The sequence below is a fragment of the Megalobrama amblycephala genome, linkage group LG21, assembly GCF_018812025.1.
Source record: "Megalobrama amblycephala isolate DHTTF-2021 linkage group LG21, ASM1881202v1, whole genome shotgun sequence".
Lineage (NCBI taxonomy): Eukaryota > Metazoa > Chordata > Actinopteri > Cypriniformes > Xenocyprididae > Megalobrama > Megalobrama amblycephala.
In genome coordinates this window covers 23509865-23533601 of record NC_063064.1, presented here as the reverse complement: position 1 = coordinate 23533601, position 23737 = coordinate 23509865, and the positions used below count along the sequence as shown (strand labels likewise).

General features: G+C 36.4%; 1 protein-coding gene and 1 long non-coding RNA gene across 13 annotated transcripts in view; one reads left to right on the top strand and one right to left on the bottom strand.

Moving 5' to 3' along the window:
* The window catches only part of slc8a1a (solute carrier family 8 member 1a), a 59678-nt gene that overhangs the window by 15809 nt on the left and 20132 nt on the right, over positions 1-23737 (top strand). For 8 of the 12 annotated variants that reach the window (XM_048172328.1, XM_048172327.1, XM_048172322.1 and 5 more), the window contains exon 3: positions 23440-23543. The exons of 1 other annotated variant lie outside the window; for it this stretch is intronic. In XM_048172328.1, coding sequence (XP_048028285.1) covers positions 23440-23543 — 104 coding nt within the window. Of the gene's footprint in view, positions 1-22760; positions 22868-23439; positions 23544-23737 lie in introns of all 12 variants that reach the window. 3 more of the 12 variants (XM_048172324.1, XM_048172323.1, XM_048172318.1) reach the window with 1 other exon arrangement.
* LOC125256378 overlaps positions 8566-23737 on the bottom strand; it is a 35789-nt gene continuing 20617 nt past the window's right edge. Inside the window, exon 3 of the long non-coding RNA XR_007182102.1 lies at positions 8566-8952. This is a non-coding gene — a long non-coding RNA (uncharacterized LOC125256378). The remainder of the gene's footprint in view (positions 8953-23737) is intronic.

Below are 23737 nucleotides of genomic sequence, written 5' to 3'. Positions count from 1 at the left end.
TTTCCATGACTTCAGTGTAACGGCAACACGAGGGCAGGCAGGAAGATGGGAAATATCCTCCTACAAACCATGGAAAAATGGATCACAATGACAGACAGCTATGTTTTTCTTGCTTGTTTTACTGTAGAGAGGAGAAACTGTCTAAAATTAAATATATGTGGAAGGAGAGGAGAACTCCGATCTGCCGTAACCTTTATTGCGTTGCGTGCAGAGGCCGGGATCTGCTCTCTGGCTCTGAGATATGTCCTAGAAGCTTCATGCAGCAAATCAGACGGCACCCACACAGTGTTGGGGAGTAACGTACTAAAAGTAGCGATGCTAATGTAGCGAACTACGTTTTCATTAGTGTGTGACAGTAGCTCAGCTGTTTTTAAATCATTGTAGCTTTGCCAGTAACAAGCTCCTTTTTCCAGTTAGTGGTGTAGTGGTGCAACATCATTGGTTTTAATGTCACATTGTATTGCGCACAGATTTATAGCCAAGTGAACTGAGGCAAATGCATCCCTCTCATGTAGCGTTCCTTTCAGGATATTATGTTCTGTAAATTAATTATTTGTTTAAAGAGATTCACTAATTCATTTTTGTTCTAATGCTGCTTTTCTTTAGTTTTCTACTCATTTTTTCTTTAGTTTTTCAAAATGTTCTAGTTTTATTTAATGCAAATATATTCAAGTTCATTCATTTGAGAGAACTGTTTAAAAAAGCTCATTTAATTTAAAGAGTTAGTTCACCCAAAAAATGAAAATTCTGTCATTAATTACTCACCCTCGTGTTCTTCCAAACCTGTAAGACTTTTTTTCATCTTTGGAACACAAATTAAGATATTTTAATAAAGTCTGAGCCAGTTCTGTACTCTCCATTGACAGCTACTCAACTGACACTTTGGCACTTTAAAAAATTCATAAAGAGATCGTAAAAATAATCCATATCAATTGAGTGGTTTAGTCCAAATTTTCTGAAGACATGCTTTATATGCTTTTATTCACATAAACATTGCGTAGCTGTCCATGTAAAGAACTAAAAATATCTTCATTTGTGTTCAAATGATGAACTAAAGTCTCACAGGTTTGGAACGACATGAGGGTGAGTAATTAATGACAGAATTTTCATTTTTGGGTGAACTAACTAATGAAAATTACCCCAAGCTTTACTCACCCTCAAGCCATCCTAGGTGTATATGACTTTCTTCTTTCAGATGAACACATCCGAGAAAGAAGAATCCAAGCTTTATAATGGCAGTGAACGGGACCAATGAGTTTGAAGCTCAAGAAAGTGCATCCATCCATCATAAACGTACTCCACGTGGCTCCGGGGGGGTTAATAAAGGCCTTCTGAAGTAAATCTTCTGAAGCTTGTGTAAGAAAAATATCCATATTTAACAAGTTATAAAGTAAAATATCTAGCTTCCGCCAGACCGCCTTCCGTATTAAACTTTGGAAGAAAGTATAAAACTCTCGCAGTTCAAAACTACATCCTACGCCTTCCATATTCAAATTACGAATACGGTTGAATACGGAAGGCGGTCTGGCGGAAGCTAGATATTTTATTTCATAACTTGTTAAATATGGATATTTTTCTTACACAAACGCATTGCTTTGCTTCAGAAAGCCTTTATTAACCCATCAGAGCCGTGTGGAGGATGTTTATGATGGATGGATGCACTTTCTTGAGTTTCATACTCATTGGTCCTGTTCACTGCCATTATAAAGCTTGGATGCCTCAAGACATTTATTAATATAACTCCAATTGTGTTCATCAGAAAAAATAAAGTCATATACACCTAGGATGGCTTGAGGGTGAGTAAAGCTTGGGGTAATTTTCATTTTAAAGGGAACTAATCCTTTAAGTCCCTGCATAGCAACTCACTGTTTTCTACTCAGTTTTTCTTTAAGGTTTTCAAATCTTTTTTTTTTTTGCTTATCAGCCTTTTTTCCTTATCAGAACTATACTTTGAATCATATAAATATCAAATATATACAATATACATTATTTTTATTTTACTTTTTTTTAATAGAAAAAGAAACCAGCCTAAGGACCTGCACATTTCACTATATCTGTAAATATGTATAAGTGACATAAACTTGAAAAATTATAGTCTAATTACTTATACAGTAAGTAGCTTGTAGCTTTGTAAGATTTTGAAGTAGCTTTCCCAATGCTGCACGCACAGCAGCAGATCTGCCACTTCAAATTCTGTTAATTTCGTTGACTCCCATTACATAATATAATGGCTCACCCTTTTCTCTGCTTCACTCTTTTAACTTCAAAACCTGAAAACCATCCTGCAATGAGGCTTACTGGGGAAATAACCGTGGTACACGTACCTTTATCATCCTCTCATCAGCTCTCTATGACAGATTGTGTTTTCATGCTCATTCGCTCAGCGGCTGTCAGGCTTCCTGCCCGATATTCTTTTAACGCATTTCTCGGAGGGGTGGGGGAAGATGTGTGGCTTTAATTATCATCTCTCATTATTGTCACTGTCGCCATCTTCGTCACAGACCTTGCCAGTTTGTTGTGGAGGAGCGCAGATTGCATTTAAGTAGTCCAAAATAATACCCTCTCAAGTGTATCCAGGAATAGGTCTTGTTTTCTGAAGTGCTGTTATTTCCATTGCACTTCCTCGATGTCTCTCCTGATCTGTTCTAGGCCAGTTTTGTCCATGGACAACGTCAACTCAGCAGTAAGAATTCTAGAGGGAAATGGATTTTTCCAGACAAATCTCCCTTTTAATGGCACAAGCTGCTTACCTCCATTTGGGATGCAAAGTTTTCTCATGGCTGGTTCAAATCTATTGTGCACTTTAGTAAAAATTAAGTACCATAAAATGGAGGCAAATACTGCAGTATAGGGTTTGGCAATATGTCAAATATTCATAATATTTGCAATCATTTTTTATTGAGATTATTAAGTTTAACTGCATGATCAGTATTTGTATACGAACATTCAACAGTTTTTTATGGATTCATTGGTGACTAGGAAGTTCAAAAGAACAGCATTTATTTGAAAAGGAAATGTTTTGTAATATTATAAATGCCTTTTACTCTCATTTTGAACAATTTAATGCTTTCTTGCTGAATAAATGTATTAATTTCTTTAAAAAAAAACTTAACTTTAAGCAGTAGTTTAGGTAAATATTTTAACACTTACTATGTGTTATTATGTTGCTCCAAATTTGCAAATTAAATGTATCATTTTTCTTTATGGATTTTTTTGTGACATAGTGTGATGAACAGAATTTTATTGTATTATTTAATTTTATTTTACCTTGATTAACTAGAATTTTATTGTGCTTTAGCTCTTATACTTTTCTAAAAAGTTAGTTAAAATTCTTAGTTAAAGGGGTGGTATATGCCACTTTTACAAGATGTAAAATCTCTGATGTCCCCAGAGTGTGTATGCGAAGTTTTAGCTCAAAATACCCTACCCTAATTTTTTATAGCATGTTAAATTTGTCACTTTTTGAGGGTGAGCAAAAACGCTCTGTTTTTGTGTGTGTCCCTTTAAATGCAAATGAGCTGCTGCTCTCAAGAAGAGGGTGGAGTTTCAGGAGCTCATGTTAGCACTTAGCAGCACCTCATATTACCTCACGCAGACTCACTGAAAATGTCAGAAACTGTTCAGACTTTTATGATCAAAACGGAGTCGGACAATGATGGAGAGACACGAGAAGAAGTGACAACATGTAGAATGCAACAAGACATTTCTGAATGGTTAGTTGATGAATTTATGTAGCTGATGTGGAGTTAAAGGGGCTCTATGTAGGAATGACACCCACTGGTCGAAATAGGTATTGCAGTCCAAATTCAAAATATTGTTTGCCCCGCCCCCTCGTTCAAAGACGCAGGTGGCCAGCTTGAGGAAACACAACAAGAGGGAGCGCGATTCTCTGACCCAGTTTGTTTGCTGGTTTCCATGGGTGTAATACGCGGCGTTTACCACCAATTGGCAACCTGCGATGTCGAAATACTATTGGATAAACTGGCAACATGCAGTTTCGCACAGACCAAAACAAAGACAGACATTCCGACACGGAACGCACATTTCAAAGTAGAATATCTGGCAGTAGCATTGTTTTTCTGAGGAACAAGTAGGTGAACTTAGCATGTTTCCTAAATATCTGCAAACATATTGGGGTATTTTTATGCTTTATTCAAGTAAAAATCTTACATATAGCCCCTTTAACTATCTTAAAGTCATTGATTAGCATATTCTGTCATGATAATCTATAAATCGCTCCTGTGGGAACTGTTGTAAGATGCCTACAGACGCAGAAAATATAATTACGTTTAATTACGGTTATAACTTGTCATTTTGTCATCTTGCTTTTATGACATGCTATTTGTGTTATGTCCTGTATTGCAATAACATGGCCTCACCCCCTTTGTTGCGTGTTCTCGGGGGCGGAGTTTATGTAAATTCTAGGGTTAGTGATGTCACCAACCCACGAAGAAGCTCATTGTAGTCCCTACCAGCCGTTTGTTGTAGTCCTTAAACAGAGAATTCTTTAAAAGACATATATCTCTATTTGCATTGAACTTTCAGCGCTATAACTTTGCAGATACTGTTTATGCTCAAGCAGCAACATTGCACACTAACTAAAGTTAAAGAAAAATTGAAATCGCAATGAACCACCCCTTTAAAATCCCTTGCATTAAAACTGAAATCTCCTTTTCAAAGGCTTTTCAAAGGAAATAGGCTTATATATAAAATTGTACACATGTAGTCTTTGAGAATATTAGTTGAAGGTCCATGGGTCTATAAATAGTATCAACCATAGTGGACACTCTGACAGAAATACTTTTCCTGGTGTCAGCCAGAACAATTTAGAGAAGTATGCTTATGTCTTTCCCTCTTACAAAAAAAAAAAAAAATAATCTGGCAAAAATAATCACATTTGTGAATTCCTATTAGAAGGCAGTGCAGCGGCTGCTTTGCAGTGTTACTCAGGCCGAAAAAGAAATTACTTCTGACTAAATCCAAAGGCTGACTGTTGTCAGGATGTGATGTATGTGACAGGGGACTTTTTAATGCAATAAGTTGTTAAGGAACTTTTCCATATTTTCTGCCCGGGAATGACAACATTCCATCAGAAGCAGTGACAGAATGGAGATGGAATTATATTCTCCACTGGTTCATGGATGGATGACATTAATGCCAGGCTTGGTTGAAATGTATGCTGGCTTTTCATCCATCTTCTTTTTATTCCATTGTAGTTTTGAAAGGTTTTTCCTTACAAAGAAAATGTTCACCCTTTGCCCTCATAAATCGACTTGGCTGTTCATGAGCTTTCCCCTACCACCTGTTCCCTGAAAAAAGTAGTTGATATCTGTGCTTCATTTAATTTTTTTGTATCTTTCCAAATGCTTTGGTTTAGTTCCAATGTCAGGCCTGGATTTGTTAGCGAGAAATAACAATATTTTGCATTTCTTAAGCCATCGTACAGATTAGGGTGAACGTGGTAGACAAAAAGAAGAGGATTAGTAATGTAACCTGGTTTCGAAATAAGCCATCTGTCCACCTGTCTTGGTCACATTGGGTTGGGTATTTGTGTTTCTGGCATATCTGAAGATGTACATCATGTGATTTAGAAAAACATGTGATTTTTAAAATAAATAATCACTGCACACAGCTCAAAGAATACAGATCAAGAGTTCAGTATTTACAAAATGACAGTGGTCCGATTACAAAACCCATTGGGACTCCACAGGTTAAATTAGGTAGCGAGGTCATGGCACTTTTGCACACCTCAGAAATGTTAAACTGCCTGGAAATGACAACATTACATGAGTCTTACATGTTTCTGTAGCATTCATGCCAGGAGTAATCACATAAAGATTAGTGTCACCGCTGATTCATCTGTGATGTGCTATAGCAGAGTTCACACGAGACACTGGATTGTGTGTAGAGTGTGACCTTTTATCGTAATACAACAAACTACATCAGTCACTACTTAGTTCCCATTTTAGCTGTTAGGATACAAGTAGGAAAGATGGAAAGATTGTGTCACAGGAAATTGAGCATGTTAAGACGCCAGTAAATAAACAGTAACTAGACGTCCTAAATGGTTCAGTATCTCAAATATTGACTGGATTGGACACCCACACTGTTTTCTTTGCTTAGCAAGATTCCCATGGTTATGGAAAACCTTAAAATATCAATATATTTTTTTAACTTTTTTAAGTTTAAAAATGTGTTAAAATTAAATTAAAATGTACCATAACTTCTTTAAAATGTCTTAAAGGGGGACCTATTATGCCCTTTTTAAAAGTCTTGATGTTGTTTCTGCGGTCTACTAGAATAGGTTTTCATTTTTGGATGTTCAAAAAACATTTTTTTTTTCCACATATTTTACATTTATTGCAGCTTCTCTCTTCCAAGACTGTCTATAATGCTCTGTTTAGTTCCAGTCTCTATGAAGCCCCTCCTTCCAAAATAGCAATGTGCTCCGATTGGTCAGCTGGATAGTGTTTGATCAACTGCTTTGAGTGTGTTTTAATAATATCACACCTCTTATCATAATCTCGCATTTTCAACACACAACTAATGCAACTCAAAGGCCTTGCCCCCTTTTTTTTGTAAATGCCTTGGGTGGGAATTATTTAAATTGAAAAATGAGGAATATTTGACACATACATTCAAATATTCAATACGGAAGAAAACTCAAGACTCCAATGAAGGCGTTTTCAGGTAGTTATATGACTCTTTAGAGTAACTTTGTGCTTTGCAGACCTTGTTCATGCTCAAACAGCAACATAATACACACTAAAGAAAGCTGAAAATGTGAAAAACTGATCACTGAAGACTTTTATAGTGAATATACATTTTTCTAGTTCTGCTCAGCTCAGAAATATGTCATTGGCTGGATATTGCTTTTTGTGAATGTTTATAGAGTAAAACATGGCTGCAAGCCAATGAGAAACACTAAACTGTCTGCTGAGACAGTTTAATTGGCATCTGTGCACTAGTATAATCATTTAAATCTATTAATTCTCAAGACTAATTCTCAACTTGAAATTCTTATCCAGTAATTATGAACGACGGGAAAAGCCATGGAAATGAATTGATCAAAAAGTGTGGAAACCCTTGTTTATGATGCTCCTACAGAGTATTTTTGTGTTTACATTTTTTTAAGTTGCAAGAGAGATCTAGTTAGATTGGTGTTGTGTTTATGCTATTTAACCAAATAATTTATCTTGTCCAAAGGATTTGTGCAGGTGCGTGGTTCATCAAAACTGAGGTCCATTTTCACAGTTTGATGCTCCATCATCTCCATCAGTTGATTATGAGCATGACATTTCGTCTGACACTCTTTTCCTGCTGTCTTTTTGTCCCCAAGCAAGCAAAGGCAGAAGTTCTTTCTGAAGCACGCTAGACATTTCACAGCTGTCAAGTGCACTGTATAAACCTGCTGAAAAAAATCTGCCTGGAGAAGATTATAGACTCCAAAACTTGTGCACATACTGATTTCTTTCTTTCACAGACAGAATGGATATAAAAGGGTTTGACAAAAGTATGTGATTTGGGGAGCCGCTTGTTCAGTGCATCACATTTATATTTGAGTACTTTTGAGTCTCAGTCTTTTGAGTCTGTGTAAGTTTGATGTTGTCAAGAATGTTGCATGTGGACTTCTTGGAATGTTGATGTTCAAGTTTTTTGTTGTTGTTGTTGTTGTTGCTTTGTTTGTTGTGGCAGTCATATTTTTATTTGACTTTATTATATTTGCATTTTAATTTAATTTTTTATTTTTTTTATTTATTGGTTTCAGTTGATATAGATTTTCATTTGCATTACCTATCATCATTTAATGCTCATTTAAATTATTAACCATCTTTAAAAACCTGATTTAATAACACATAATCTTTAGCATATGGGTCATTGACGAATAAGGTTTTTAAAGGTGTAACAAAACATAATGGAGATATAATTCATTTTGAAGTTTTATTAAGTGTTAACAATGACATTATGTGTTGTTTTTTAATCAATTAACTCTGCTGTTATAATTTTTTTACAAGATGGACAAAATTTGACACCAAAAAAGTCATTTGGTTTAACCAAAATTTCGGTTTTACCGAATGACACTTTTGCTAACAGGGTGATATCTAGCTAGCAAAAGTACAATCAAACATTTTATATTTAGTACAAGTCTTTAAACAACATATTCCATGTTTTATAGCGGTTGTACCAAATGACCTGATGTTTCGGGATATGAGCAAGTGAAAACATGAATTTTTTAAATAGTTACAAGAGGATTAATTACTTTGCTTCATGACCATGTGGTCCTTTGCAGGTGTCTGAATGATGTCACATCCTATCACATGATACTGACCGCATGACTTGATCCAAAATGGTCCCTTTATATTGGTTACTCCGAATTAAATCTTTTTGAAATTTTTCCAGACATTCTTTCTCATAACAAAGCAAAGACTTCTACACATAATTTTAATATCATTTTACACTATGTTGATATATGATGCTATAAAATCATGCCAGAATAAAAAATACATTTATTAAATTTTAATATATTTTTATCACAAATGAAATGGCTGTATTGGCCTTTGGACGGTTAAACTGAATGACCTTTTGACACTTCAAAATCTTTAAAATACCTTTATATACATAGCAAAATATAATTAAAACCTTTTGGATTTTATAAAAAAGATCTTACCTTACATACTTTGGACAAAAAGCTTATTCATTAAGTAAACAACATGTTGAGTTTGTTAATCTGATTTTAATTCAATGCATAAACAACTCAAGATTCACCTTGAATGGTGAGAGACAGACATTGCAGTTTACTTGCCATCAGATGCTGTTCTTGAGAGATTCTCTGCTGGGATTTTGCTCCAGTGGAGGTCCTACATGGGCCCGCAGTGATTCCCAGGGCAGATAGTTCTGTTGCCAAGGGAAGCTGACCCAAACTCAGCTGCTCCCATGGTTCTGAATCTCCGTCTGTATAGTTGCCCCAGGAGGGAGAACAGACAGACGATGTCAGGTCAACAGAAAATGATCTATTTCTGTTGCTTTGATGACAAAGAAGGCAGTAAATTAAATAAAACTGACATTTAAGGTCATATTTTGAATGTTAGTGGATGAGTTGTGATTTCTATATAGCTAATACTGGCTGAATGTTGTCCGATATCTTATATACTGTACTTTTATTGGGATAAGTGAGTTGAATATCAAGAGTGTACATTTTAGCATGTGTGTATTTGAGTGCGTATAGCTTGTGTTGCAAAGAACACTCTAATCTCTAATCTCAATCTTTAGTGGCGTGTCACTCAGTTACAGGACAGCTGATCTGCAAGCCTTAAGCAGAATGTGTGTCATTAAAGTGCAGATGATTTTATCTTCTCTCACCCCACAGCTTACAAAAGTCTGCCTATTTTTTACAGCCTGTAAAGGAGTAGTTTATCATACTGTAAATAACATTGTCATAATTTATTCAACCTCATTTTGTTCTGAAGCTTTTTCTTTTACTTTTCTTTCTTCTGTGAAACACAAATGAGATGTTAAGCATAATGTCCAAGCTGCTTCCATGCAAATAACATAGATTGTGATTTATGCTCAATTATGATAAATTACTTGCGCTTTTTCTCATTTTTAAGTCACTTGGGATAGTAGCTGTGTAAATGTATATACTGGCATAAAATGTACCATAAAAGTAGTTCATATTGCCCAGAATTATGCACATTTTGCCTAAGATCTTCTTTTCATTGATATAAAAAAGTCATATTGTATTGGAATGTCATAGCAGAACGAAAATAATGATAAAAGTTTTATTTTTATGTTAACCGTTCCTTTAAATCTTACAATATTTTGGGCTTCAGCACTCTATAAATACGTTTTTTAATACTTTGAAATTCTATATTTGTGCTTTGTGTTTTTTTCAATGAGTAAACATTACAGTAAAAACATTAAATTTGAATAATATTAAAATATTACATTTACATGAATTCATCTTCCAGACGTTGTTATCCAAAGCAGTGTTTAAAGTATAAATGTTATCAGTGTATTGTGTTATTTTGGTATTATTTATATACTATTACATTATTAATAAATCTTCTGAATTTGTATTATTATATTTTATTTTCTATAAAAAAATATAGATTTTATATTTCCATTTAGCTTTACTTTTTTTCAGTTTTAGTAATAATTTTACTTCAATTTAAACTGATTTGCTAAGGCAATTCTAATTCTAGTTTTGTTTATTTTTTTAATGAAAATAATTTTTAAGACTATGTAGCTTTAATAATATGAAGTTTAATAATATATGCCTTATTATATATTACATGAAGTCTCTTAGAAAGCATTTGCCAAGATTCATCCTGCCTCTGTAAAACTGTGTGGTCCATTTATGGTGTATCCAGCGTTGCTATCCCTCTTTTATTCCCTCAGTCTCTTTCTCATCTTTCACCCTGTCTCGTGTCTTTCACAGTGCTGTAGATCCGGATCCGTGTCTGACAAGCAGCCTTCACGCTTGTGTAATCGCGTCTAACGTCTGGGTTATAAAACGCCTGATCATTTTTCAATCAGTTCTTTCAGCCTTTGAATGAACGTTGATCAGATGGCATTCTATTGTAATCACCGACAGGAAAAGAGAGGGAGAGAGCTAGAAACTTTAAGGCAGCCAGTAAAATGGATCCCATCCCATTACAGCTCTTGGAAGGGAAAGTAACAGTCTGTTCCTGGCTATGGTAGCAATACACAGCAGGACTCTCCATAGGAGTCCTGGCTTTACCCATCACATTGGTTCAATAGGCTTACTAAGCCATGGGTCTTCGTAGCATGGCTTCAGCCATGGACTGGAGAAAAACAGCTAATGAATATTCTAGCTCCCAGTCAACATCTGAGAGTCAAGATCCAGGGCTTTCTGATTTGAAAAGAGCTGGCGCTGATTAGCTTTTTGAGTGGAGAAAGCCTTAATGGCATTAAATTGGTTTAAATGGGTCACAAACCAGATAAGAGAAGGGGCACTAAAAGTAGTCGTAGTTGATCATTTTAGCTCTTTATGCTTTCTTCTATGAGGAAGCTTCTTTGTGTCCTCACGACATACAGTACATAATATAGTGCACAAAGAACATGCATTTGGCTCAAATAGATTTTGTTATTAGATTTTATTTTTATATTTCCAATGTTCATTATAATTTTAGCTATTTTTTATGAATTTTTGTTTTTTGTCATTTTTATTAGTTTTTTAAAGGTGCCCTAGAATTAAAAATTGAATTTATCTTGGCATAGTTGAATAACAAGAGTTCAGTACATGGAAATGACATACAGTGAGTCTCAAACTCCATTGTTTCCTCCTTCTTATATAAATCTCATTTGTTTAAAAGACCTCTGAAGAACAGGCGAATCTCAACATAACACCGACTGTTACGTAACAGTCGGGGTGTCCGCCCCCAATATTTGCATATGCCAGCCCTTGTTCCCAACATTATGAAAGGCATTAGACAAGGGCAGCCAGTAAAGTCTGGATGTGCACAGCTGAATCATCAGACTAGGTAAGCAAGCAAGCAAAACAGCGAAAAATGGCAGATGGAGCAATAATAACTGACATGATCCATGATAACATGATATTTTTAGTGATATTTGTAAATGTTTCGTTAGCATGTTGCTAATGTACTGTTAAATGTGGTTAAAGTTACCATCGTTTCTTACTGTATTCAAAGAGACAAGACTGTCGTTATTTTCATTATTAAACACTTGCAGTCTGTATAATTCATAAACACAACTTCATTCTTTATAAATCTCTCCAACAGTGTAGCATTAGCCGTTAGCCACGGAGCACAGCCTCAAATTCATTCAGAATCAAATGTAAACAATATAACAGTATACAATACTCACATAATCCGACGCATGCATGCAGCATGCATGACGAACACTTTGTAAAGATCCATTTTGAGGGTTATATTAGCTGTGTAAACTTTGTTTATGCACTGTTTAAGGCAAGCGCGAGCTCTGTGGGCGGAGAGCATGAGCTATTAAAGGGCCAGCAGCCCTGAATCGGCGCATTTCTAATTATGCCCCAAAATAGACAGTTAAAAAAATTAATTTAAAAAAATCTATGGGGTATTTTGAGCTGAAACTTCACAGGCACATTCAAGGGACACCTTAGACTTATATTACATCTTGTAAAAAAACATTCGATGGCACCTTTAATATATCGATATAGTTTTTATCAAGTTTTTTGTTTTAGTTATTTTAGTTGGCCTACTTTAAAGGGTTAGTTTACCCAAAAATGAAAATTCTGTCATCAATTACTCGCCCTCATGTCGTTCCACACCTGTAAAACCTTCATTCATCTTCAGAACACAAATTAAGATATTTTTGATGAAATCCGAGAGGTATATAACTCGTCCATAGACAGCAATATAATCAACACTTACAAGGTCCAGAAAGGTACTAAAGACATCGTTAACACAGTCAACCTGACTGCAATGGTTCAACCTTAATTTTAGTTGCCGCAGTAAGTACAGTGAAGGCTTCCGTGTTTACGTCCGAATGCTGGCTCAGTATTGGCAAAAGCTGATCATGTGAGCAGCACAACGCATGCGTGTGATTCTGACACAGGAGCCGGCCAATAATGAGTCAGCGTTCTGACATATAACCTGGAAGAACATAAACAACGTATGAGAATGACACAGATGAGAAGATATTGTTGAATAAAGTCATTATTTTTGTTTTGTTTTTGCGCACAAAAAATAATATTATTTTATTTCAGTTAATGTTTACTTTATTTCAAGTAATTTAGTTTTTAATTTTAGTTACAATAATAACCCTGTTTTGGAGTTAACAAAACTAGACACTATAATAATACTAATTTTCGCAATACTGAATGAAATGTGTTTCGCCGCAGTCTTGGTTTTTCTTTTTGGAACAGAGCATTTATGCTGTATTTTCATAATTCTATGTATCATGTCATTGTGCTTAATTTTTAAAGCACACTTTTATGCTTCCATATGGATACATTTACTCAACCAAGTTAAAGCACTAAGACTTAAACTAACCTTTAATTACCTGCGCTATATTGACTTTATCCACTAAAAGAAACATTTGCAAGAAATCACATGCATTGTTTGCGGATTCAAATAAACTGTGGTGGTAAATTCTCGGCAGGGCTCTGAGACAGCATGACAGTTTCTCTGTGGAGGTGTAAATATTTCATGTTAATCTAAAACAATCCAGAGAGAATTAAAGTATTAAGAAGACTCTTGATATCAGATCTTTCATTATAAGCCAATATTTCATCAGACTTTGATGTAAGTTATCACAATAAAACTAGTGATACATTTAAAGGCATTATACATAAATTCTAAACATGCATTACATAAATCTGCATTTGTCCTTAAATATTTATATACAATAACCTTGGAATTTCTGTATAATTTATCCGCTCGCTGCTGTCTTGTTTGGAGTTTCTTTTCAACAGAATAACTGGAGTAAATATAAGCAATGCATCTATGCTTCATCTGACATACTGATGCCTAGTTATCAGAATAAATATAATTGGCTTTCTGCATGCACTGACAGTTCAAATGTATGCATGCTATGTCATTTATGCATGTTGTGTAAGATCTATTTACCAATTTGTGGTGGTACCAAATAACATCATGCACTGTTTATAACCTGCAAAAATGTGTCTTTGGCTTTTGCAAGCTGGTGTCACAGTGATTTTCAAATGGCGCTCTGTGCTGCAGGTTAGTTCTGTCCTTGCCCTCCTTGTTTAAAACCAGCTGGCATCTCTTTTACTCAAGCTTGAATTATTAACACACACATGCACACACACACACACAAACACACACAGTTGCTTGAACATATTCTTGTGGTCTGAAGTTAACCCTACATCTTCACTGGTCATGATACTGTATAGAAGCATTCATGTGAATTGCACACACACTAGTGAAGGACACTGTTGATTAAAGCAACGGCTACGGCCAAAGGCCTTTATTATGACTTTAGCATTTAAAGCCATATTTGTTGCTCACATCATATAATTTATGCCTCCAAACCAATATGATTCAAAAGCACATAACAGCTCAATTAAAATGAGAAGCTAACGGCATAAGCAGCAACAAACATAAGCTATTTAAGGAACATTTAATCAATTTTCACCATATATTCACCCTCATGTTGTTCCAACCGGGTATGACTTTCTTTCTTCTGTGGAAATCTAAAGGATACATTTTGCAGAATGTTAGAGCTGCAGTCTTCCATACAATGAAAATGGATGGGGACCAGGGGCTGTCAAGCTCCAAAAAGAACAAAAAGCATCATTAAATATAGTGGGTAACACTATATTTTACAGTGTCCTTGTTACATATGTAACATAGAAATTAACAGCAAATTATGCATAGTAAAGCAATGGTAAGTACATTAATATTACTCAATACTTAACTGTATAATTACACTGTAACAAGGGGTCATAAACTGCATTTTTTTTAATTATATATTTTCTGAGGTCCACTTATAATGACATAAAACATAATGACATACACATCATAATTTAGAAGTAATAGGTTATTTGCCAACAATGTGAAACATTTATGCAAATTACATATACTTTATGAGTCTTCTTGGTTGTGGTAAATAAATACGTACTTATAGTTACACAGTTATTGGAATTATGATTGAATGCACAATTGTTTGTCGTTCTAGGCTATTCATCGTTTATCCTTTTCGATAAAGTGAAAGTCAGTGACTTGTTTTAAATAAAATGAAATGTGTTGTAATGTCTTATTGATGACAAAACTGAAGATGTTGCTCACTGAAGCTTTTATTCAGGATTACAGCTTCTAATGGCTTTGATCAAAACAACAACAAAAGCGGCGTACTATGCTTTCTTCCGTATCCTGTAATCCAATGCCTTAACCCCTTAAATGCTGAATCAAGGGAAAGAACAGCAAATCACAACTATCAGAACTATTCAAAGTTTGATTGTGGCACTACAGTCTAAATACTCGGTACATATCAAACGATCTGTATAAGACAAAGCAATAGTGACACATGGTAAAAACACTGTTACTCACACTTATGAGTTGCTTGCGACATTGCTGTCAGCTTCAGTATAGTCAGTCAGCACAGCATCATCTTTTATTTTCTCTCTGAAAGGTCTGCACGAATGGTGCAACCAAATCCGGAGTAAAATGAAGGGATGCAATCTGTAACTTTGTTAAAAAATAAAGCTCATCCATGCTTTCTTAATGTTAGGATCACAAGGAAGGCAATGCACAACTTGGCACTGCAAAACATCTTGTAATCCTCAGAGGCATCTCTATGGTTTTGTTGCTGAAGTAATCCTGTGTTTGCGTCTGTCTCGTATTTACATGCGCAAATCAGTGGGCGGGGCTAAAGATGCAATGATGTAGAAGTAGGCATTGATCTTCTGCAGAGGCAGTCTTTCGACGCACTATGGCGTAATAATGTGACAAAATCCGAAACATTTTGGCAGCTTGGTTTCAATAAAAGCTGTTGATAGACTAATGTGGAAGTTGTGAGTTCTGAAACTTTGCAAGCAAGCAAACTTCTGAAACGGGATATTTTTATAGTATAATGACGTCTTACTGTATGTCAAAAGATCAATGAAAATTTGATTACTCAACCTCATTGAAATAAAGTAACCAAGTAGTGCACTATATTCAAATTCTTCTGAAGCCATATTATACGGTGGCCCAGTAGTGCACAACACAACGAAATCAAAAAAGCAAACATAGGTTCACAACACAACGAAATCAGGCCACAACACAACGGAAACAAGCCACAACACAACGGAAACAAGCCACAACACAACGAAATAAAGCCACAACACAACGGAATAAAGCCACAACACAACGGAAATGCTCCCGACCACTTGGGGGCTCTTAGAGCTTGGTAATATTAGTATTCCTTCCCACTGTTCTATAAAGTCGACAGTCTTACAAAGATATCAATACCATGATTAGTTTTAAGTATGTAGACATTGTATATCGACATGAAATATTAATTAAAAATCAACTATGTCCACAATAGCTTCATATTTATACTTGTGAATGATTTGACGCGATACCACGGCGCATGATGAAGAGAACATCCACCAATTCCACCAAGTGGTTAAAACGTATCATTTGTATTCATTACAATGACTTTGTTTAACATTTAAAAACAGACATGTTCAAATTCCAAAGCTTGTTAGTTCCTGTTGGTAAGACTGACAAGCTTTGGAATTTGAATATGTCTGTTTTTAAATGTTACAAGTAATTTATTGAATACTAATTATACGTTTTAACCACTTGGTGGAATTGGCAGACATTCCCTTCATCATGCACCGTGGTAGCACGTCATATCATTCACAGGTATAAATATGAAGCTAGTTTGCACTTAGATGATTTTGAATTAATATTTAATGTCAATATACTGTGGTTACACACTGTTAAAACTAATAGTGGTATTGATATTACTGCCGACTCTATAGAACAGTGGCAAGGAAAACTAACTTTACCGAGCTCGGAGAGCCCCCTAGTGGTCGGGAGCATTTCCGTTGTGTTGTGGCTTGATTTCGTTGTGTTGTGGTTTTGTTCCGTTGTGTTGTGGCTTTATTTCGTTGTGTTGTGGCTTTATTTCATTGTGTTGTGACTTGATTTCGTTGTGTTGTGGCTTTATTTCGTTGTGTTGTGGCTTTATTCCATTGTGTTGTGGCTTTATTTCGTTGTGTTGTGGCTCGATTCCGTTGTGTTGTGGCTTGATTTCGTTGTGTTGTGGCTTGTTTCCGTTGTGTTGTGGCTTTATTCCATTGTGTTGTGGCTTTCGTTGTGTTGTGACTTGATTTCGTTGTGTTGTGGCTTGATTTCGTTGTGTTGTGGCTTGATTTCGTTGTGTTGTGGCTCGATTCCGTTGTGTTGTGGCTTGATTTCGTTGTGTTGTGGCTTGTTTCCGTTGTGTTGTGGCTTTATTCCGTTGTGTTGTGGCTTTATTCCGTTGTGTTGTGACTTGATTTCGTTGTGTTGTGGCTTGATTTCGTTGTGTTGTGGCTTTATTTCGTTGTGTTATGGCTCGATTCCGTTGTGTTGTGGCTTGATTTCGTTGTGTTGTGGCTTGTTTCCGTTGTGTTGTGGCTTGTTTCCGTTGTGTTGTGGCTTTCGTTGTGTTGTGACTTGATTTCGTTGTGTTGTGGCTTGATTTCGTTGTGTTGTGGCTTTATTTCGTTGTGTTGTGGCTTTATTCCATTGTGTTGTGGCTTTATTCCATTGTGTTGTGGCTCGATTCCGTTGTGTTGTGGCTTGATTTCGTTGTGTTGTGGCTTGTTTCCGTTGTGTTGTGGCTTTATTCCGTTGTGTTGTGGCTTTCGTTGTGTTGTGACTTGATTTCGTTGTGTTGTGGCTTGATTTCGTTGTGTTGTGGCTTTATTTCGTTGTGTTGTGGCTTTATTCCGTTGTGTTGTGGCTCGATTCCATTGTGTTGTGGCTTGATTTCGTTGTGTTGTGGCTTGATTTCGTTGTGTTGTGGCTTTATTTCGTTGTGTTGTGGCTTTATTCCGTTGTGTTGTGGCTTGATTTCGTTGTGTTGTGGCTTTATTTCGTTGTGTTGTGGCTTTATTCCGTTGTGTTGTGGCTCGATTACGTTGTGTTGTGGCTTTATTCCGTTGTGTTGTGGCTTGATTTCATTGTGTTGTGGCTCGATTCCGTTGTGTTGTGGCTCGATTCCGTTGTGTTGTGAACTTATGTTTGCTTTTTAAATTTCGTTGTGTTGTGCACTACTGGGCCACCGTAATATTATGACATTGTGTGATATTATATACATCTTAGTCTATATTCAATGAAAATCTTGCCTTTGAAATCTTGCTTGGTCACTATTTACTTTAGACGCGTTTCCACCTAAATTACCTGGAACAATTTGTCCCATGAACTTTTTTCCCCCAGACCTGTTGCTGTCTGTATTTCCATCGCAGTCTAAAGTACCATGAAGATTAGGCAAATTAGTCCGGCGACGTAGGACTGCGTGCAACTGTCCAGTTCCCGCTACATTTCGTCCTCCGCAAATAAGCTTAATAAAGCCTAAACCTCGTCGTCAGTCCATCGGTCGTATTTTTTAAACTCTATTACTGATTCGAATGAACTCTTACACCACAACTTTTAAAAATGGTGGTTGAAATAAAATGCTGCGTGGAGTCAACTATTCAAAATGCTGCGTGAACTCAATCAATCAGCATGTTCAGCACCCAAGCCCCACCCCCAAAGGTTCCTGAACTTTGAAAGAGTACAACTGCGTGAGCAGGGACTTTCTGAGGGGGAACGTTTTTCATCTAATATTTATATATAGTTTGATTTAAACTTTATTTCAATTAATGAAAATGATTTAAAATAGGTTTAGGGTGCGTTCCCACTTGTAGTTTGGTTCGTTTGGTACATTTGGTCCGGAGCAAAGAAGAAAAAAAACATTTAGTCCTGGTCCGATTAGCGTTCAGATTGGCAATTTTATCACCGAACCAAAAGAGACCGAACCTTAAGGCATAGGGATACATTCACAACGTGATTGGTCGGATTTTATGATGTATTGCCTATTTTGAGACGTAACTTACTGAACATCCAAAACAATGCTGTGAGCTGAGGTAAATGCACTTGCGTAGCGGTGCGTAGCCTGCATGTGATGATATTTTGGCCAGCTGGGAACTCGTGAAGTGCTTATAAAATGTGTAAAGTAGTCAAAACAACGGCGGGAATCCCTCCGTCACACACAAACGATCTGCTGCGTGGAGACGCGCGTCTGATGCCTGTCATGGGCAAACTCGCGACTATGACAAGAAAAACGGACATGCGTGAGGATTCTGTCCTTTTTAGGGTCTCGTCTTCCTGTTCGTTTACATGTCTTTGGTCCGTGTTGCGTTCATATATCATTCGAACCGCACCAGAGTTCGTTTGGAAGCGGACCGAGACCCATCTTTTCAGCGGTCTCGGTCCGCTTGTTTGGTGCGCACCAGGGTTCGGATGGCAGCGTTCACATATGTTCAAATGAACCGCACTAACCGAGCAATCGCACCAGGGTTCGTTTTAATCGAACCAAACATGACAAGTGTGAACGTACCCTTAGGTAACAATAACAGTACTGTAAATAACATCTTTTGAGCTCAGCTGAAGTAAGTGAATCATACGGGTCTCAAAAGAGTAAATGATGTTTTTTATTTTATTTTTTTTAATTAATTCCTTTTAGGCTTCTTTTAAATTTCCATTTTTTATTCCTTTTTTTTAAATTAGTGGAAAACCTGCGATTTTTATTCTCTGTTCGTTTAGTCAAGAATAATTGTTTGGTGTTGTGTGCAAAATGACAGAGCTGGAAATAAGAATAAATTGTGTATAAGGAAAAAATCCACCACTCTTCACATTAGTTTACTCTCCATATTTGGTAAGCATTGCTGCGGTAGATGAATCGTCTCTGGATATCATCAAACATGGGAATGGTGTGCTGTGGATTGGCCCATAAAATGAATTGATAGACTGCTTGTGTTGTTTTCTATACTGGCAGAGGGTGAATGGGGGGTGGGGAGGTAAAAAAGGACACATTCTCAAACCCATCAAAGCTATTTTTAATTTAATACAACTATTTTTTGGGCAAATTATTCCTTTAAAAACATGTTGCTCCATCTCCACATCTTATTTTAAACTTAAGTAGCATTTTGTGTTAACAGCCCCTGAGAGAAAGAAAGTGTTAGGGCTTAGTAAATTATGTAAACAGGCTGTCTGGCATTGTTGTACAGGCCTTCCCATTTAACAAGACGTAACACAACACAGTGTATGTCTGGGGATGGGCCCTGTAAACCCTGAGTGTGCTGGGAGCTTACACTGTTACATAAATCTATAGTATGTACGCAGACAATGGCACTCTGCACTTTTCCATCCGCAGGCCTTTGTCTCTATTTGTCCTTTTTGTTCTTGTCACAGTTTATCGGTCTGTGGTTTTAAATCATCACAGAATGACAGGTGGACAATCTTAAGAGCATGAGAGTGGAAAAGAGCAAACTGCCTTCTCTTTACAAAATTATAATTATGTGCCTAATAAAATTAAATATCCTTGAATGTGTGCTAGGTTTTGGTTACTGTCAGTAAAACCTCATATCTCTATAACTCCATTTGAGCTTGATTTTGGTAAAATGTTAATTATCTAATGACACATGCAAGCATGCAAAGACATTCGAAACTGTGCACAGCACTTTATTTAAGATTGAGGCTTGGTTGAATATTTGCAAAACCCACAGACAGATGTAAAGGGTGACCAATAGTAATGATTTATGGACAAAAATAAAAATGACAAAATAAGGAGATACAAGGTTTCCACCCGACAGCGACAATATCAACCTTGTTACCTTTCTGAATTAAATTCCAACTAATATTTGTATTTAGCTTGAGATGGTTGGTACAATGTTTATTATCTTGATGTTCTTTAAAAATCACCTTATCACAAAAAAATGCCAAAAAATGCTTCTGTGTCATATAATCACTACGCTACGCTCACTACGCTTTTTTATTCTCTGTTTCCCTATAGCAGAGGTGTGCTGGTGGCAGAAATATTCAAGATTTTGTGACAAGCGAAGCTTAGGAATGGTTTATTTTGAGCCTGGATGAAGGTAGAGATTATTTCAAGGGATGTGTTTTAGCTTACTGTCTGGTCTTTCTTAGTCTCAGCCTAAGATGACACGCCCACAGGCTGTTCGCTGATCATCTGATGCACGTTGCGTACACAAATAGCAAGAGATGGCTGAAAACTGCAGTTGCTGATTGGCTGAGTTTTTGTACAAATTAAAGGTGCCCTAGAATAAAAAGTTGAATTTACCTTGGCATAGTTGAATAACAAGAGTTCAGTACATGGAAATGACATACAGTGAGTCTCAAACTCCATTGTTTCCTCCTTCTTGTGTAAATCTCATTTGTTTAAAAGACCTCCGAAGAACAGGCGAATCTAAACATAACACCGACTGTTACGTAACAGTCGGGATCATTAATATGTACGCCCCCAATATTTGCATATGCCAGCCCATGTTCAAGGCATTACACAAGGGCAGCCAGTATTAACATCTGGATCTGCACAGCTGAATCATCAGACTAGGTAAGCAAGCAAGAACAATAGCAAAAAATGGCAGGTGGAGCGATAATAACTGACATGATCCATGATATCATGATATTTTTAGTGATGTTTGTGAATTGTCTTTCTAAATGTTTCGTTAGCATGTTGCTAATATACTGTTAAATGTGGTTAAAGTTACCATTATTTATTACTGTATTCACGGAGACAAGAGCCGTCGTTATTTTCATTTTTAAACACTTGCAGTCTGTATAATGCATAAACACAACTTCATTCTTTATAAATCTCTCCAACAGTGTGTAATGTTAGCTTTAGCCACGGAGCACTATCAAACTCATTCAGAATCAAATGTAAACATCCAAATAAATACTATACTCACATGATCCGATGCATGCATGCAGTGTGCATGACGAACATCTTGTAAAGATCCATTTGAGGGTTATATTAGCTTTGTGAACTTTGTAAATGTACTGTTTTATAGTCGAGAGCTCCGTGGGCAGGGAGCGTGCGATTTAAAGGGGCCGCAGCATGAATCAGTGCATAATTAATGATGCCCCAAAATAGGCAGTTAACAAAATTAATTTAAAAAAATCTATGGGGTATGCTGTTTTGAGCTGAAACTTCACAGACACTTTCAGGTGACACCTTAGACTTATATTACATCTTGTAAAAACTGGTTCTAGGGCACCTTTAAATTTACTGTGTGTTTTGCTTGAGAAATAGATCATAAATATGTCCATACAACCCACTCTCACATAAAAATGTAACTATTTTGCGAAGTGGCGATTTCGTATAAATTTGTATGGTGTGAAACGTACAAAAATAACAAATGAGATTGTATGAATTCATACGAATTAGAAGCCAATTCGCAAAATCGTATTGTGTTGGTCCATCATACTAACCTATCCTATCTAAGTGGGTTCTTGGCCTAACATTGCATAGAGGGTTAGGTTTAAACATTATAGATTATTTTTGTGTAGTGGATTGTTAAAATGACTTGTCTAATGGTCTAAGTAAATTGATACTATTTTTACCAGAAGTAATGATAAAGGGAGATGGAGGGAGAGCCTGTTGTTGTATTATTCACAAAACCAGACAGAAGCACTTAAAGGGCTTTTAGGCCAGTATATTCCAGTAAACACATCTGTGATTGCAGATAATTTTTCAAATGGTTTCCATTGCCCCTGACTGTCTCACATTATATGATGATATATATGCTGCTCTGTTTGAGTGTGAGCATGTAAAGCAGACAATGGATAGATAGTAAACATGCACAGCATGTGCAGTTAAACAATTCATTCAGACTGACCACAATATTTCAAATAAATTTTCCATTTCCTTCAGGGAATTAATCTTTTTTTTTCTCTCTATAGCTCATAAAATTGCAATTTTATAAACAAAAAATAGGGGTAGTTCACCCTAAAATGTAAAATGTTTTTCCAAATATCATAACATCATGGATATCCTGCATAGCAGCTCCTGTTGTGTTCAACAAAAGAAAGACGATTTTAGTTTTTGAGTGAACTATTCCTTTGATGTTCACTTTTTATTAACTTTTTATTTTGCTTACAGCTTAGTCATTATCCATATTCTTTCATTCTGCTTTTCTTTGCTTTCGGTTATTTCTCCAGCATACTTCTAGCTCTTTTCCTTGTGCCTCTCTCATGTCTGCAAACTTTTTTGCTCTTTTTCTTTCTCTCTTTCTCTTTCAGCAAAACTATTCAGATCAATATAATCGATGACGAGGAGTATGAAAAGAATAAGAACTTCTTCCTGGAGATTGGAGAGCCACAAATGGTGGAAATGAGTGAGAGAAAAGGTGGGATGTCATCTTCCCCTGGTCCCACTTCCCTGTAACAGCCCTGGTGTGCTGCCATCTTCTGGGCTGAACTGGAAGTGTTAATATGCAAAGCCTGCAGAGCTAAAAGTCACTGTTAGTTGGCTCATAGTCCGCCCACAACCTCTCTAGACCTATCTTGTCATTAAATAAGAGGTATTCAACCGTGCTCCTGGATACCCACTGCCCTGCAAAGTTTATTTCCAACCTGCTTCAGCTTGTGATTTTCAAGCGTTTCTGAAGAGCTTGATTAGCTGGTTCAGTTGTGTTTGATTAGGGTTGGAGCTAAACTCTGCTGGACAAATTTCTCTGAATGGCCTCTTTGTCTCGAAAAGATTTTTGAGTTCTGAAGAGGAGGATACATAATTTCTCCATTACATTCTATAGTGAAACTGATAGATGAATCAAATAGAAATGGAAAATCTTGTGTCATAATTATTCAGGGATTTGACTGGCTCATTAACTTTTTGTTTAGAGGCATCTGATGTGCCTAAAAATGAACACACAAGCACACTTTATACCTCAAAAAATGTGATTTTATGTTCCCCCCACAGGAAGACCATAAAGGTTAAAATTCATGACCATGAGGAGTATGACAAGCATGCAAACTTCTTCATAGAGCTGCAGGAACCAGAATGGAGGAGGAGGGGATGGACAGGTGAAAGATAGCAAAGAAATTATTGAAACAAGCCTTTTTCTTTTCTGCAGCTGCCCTTTATTCTGGCTTCTGTCTCTCACTTCCTCCGCTCCTCCTTCAAAGCTGATCCTCTACTTTCGTTCTACTTTTGCAGTAATGCAGTTTACCTCCCGCTTACTGATCAATTTCAATGGATATATCCCCCATATTCCCTC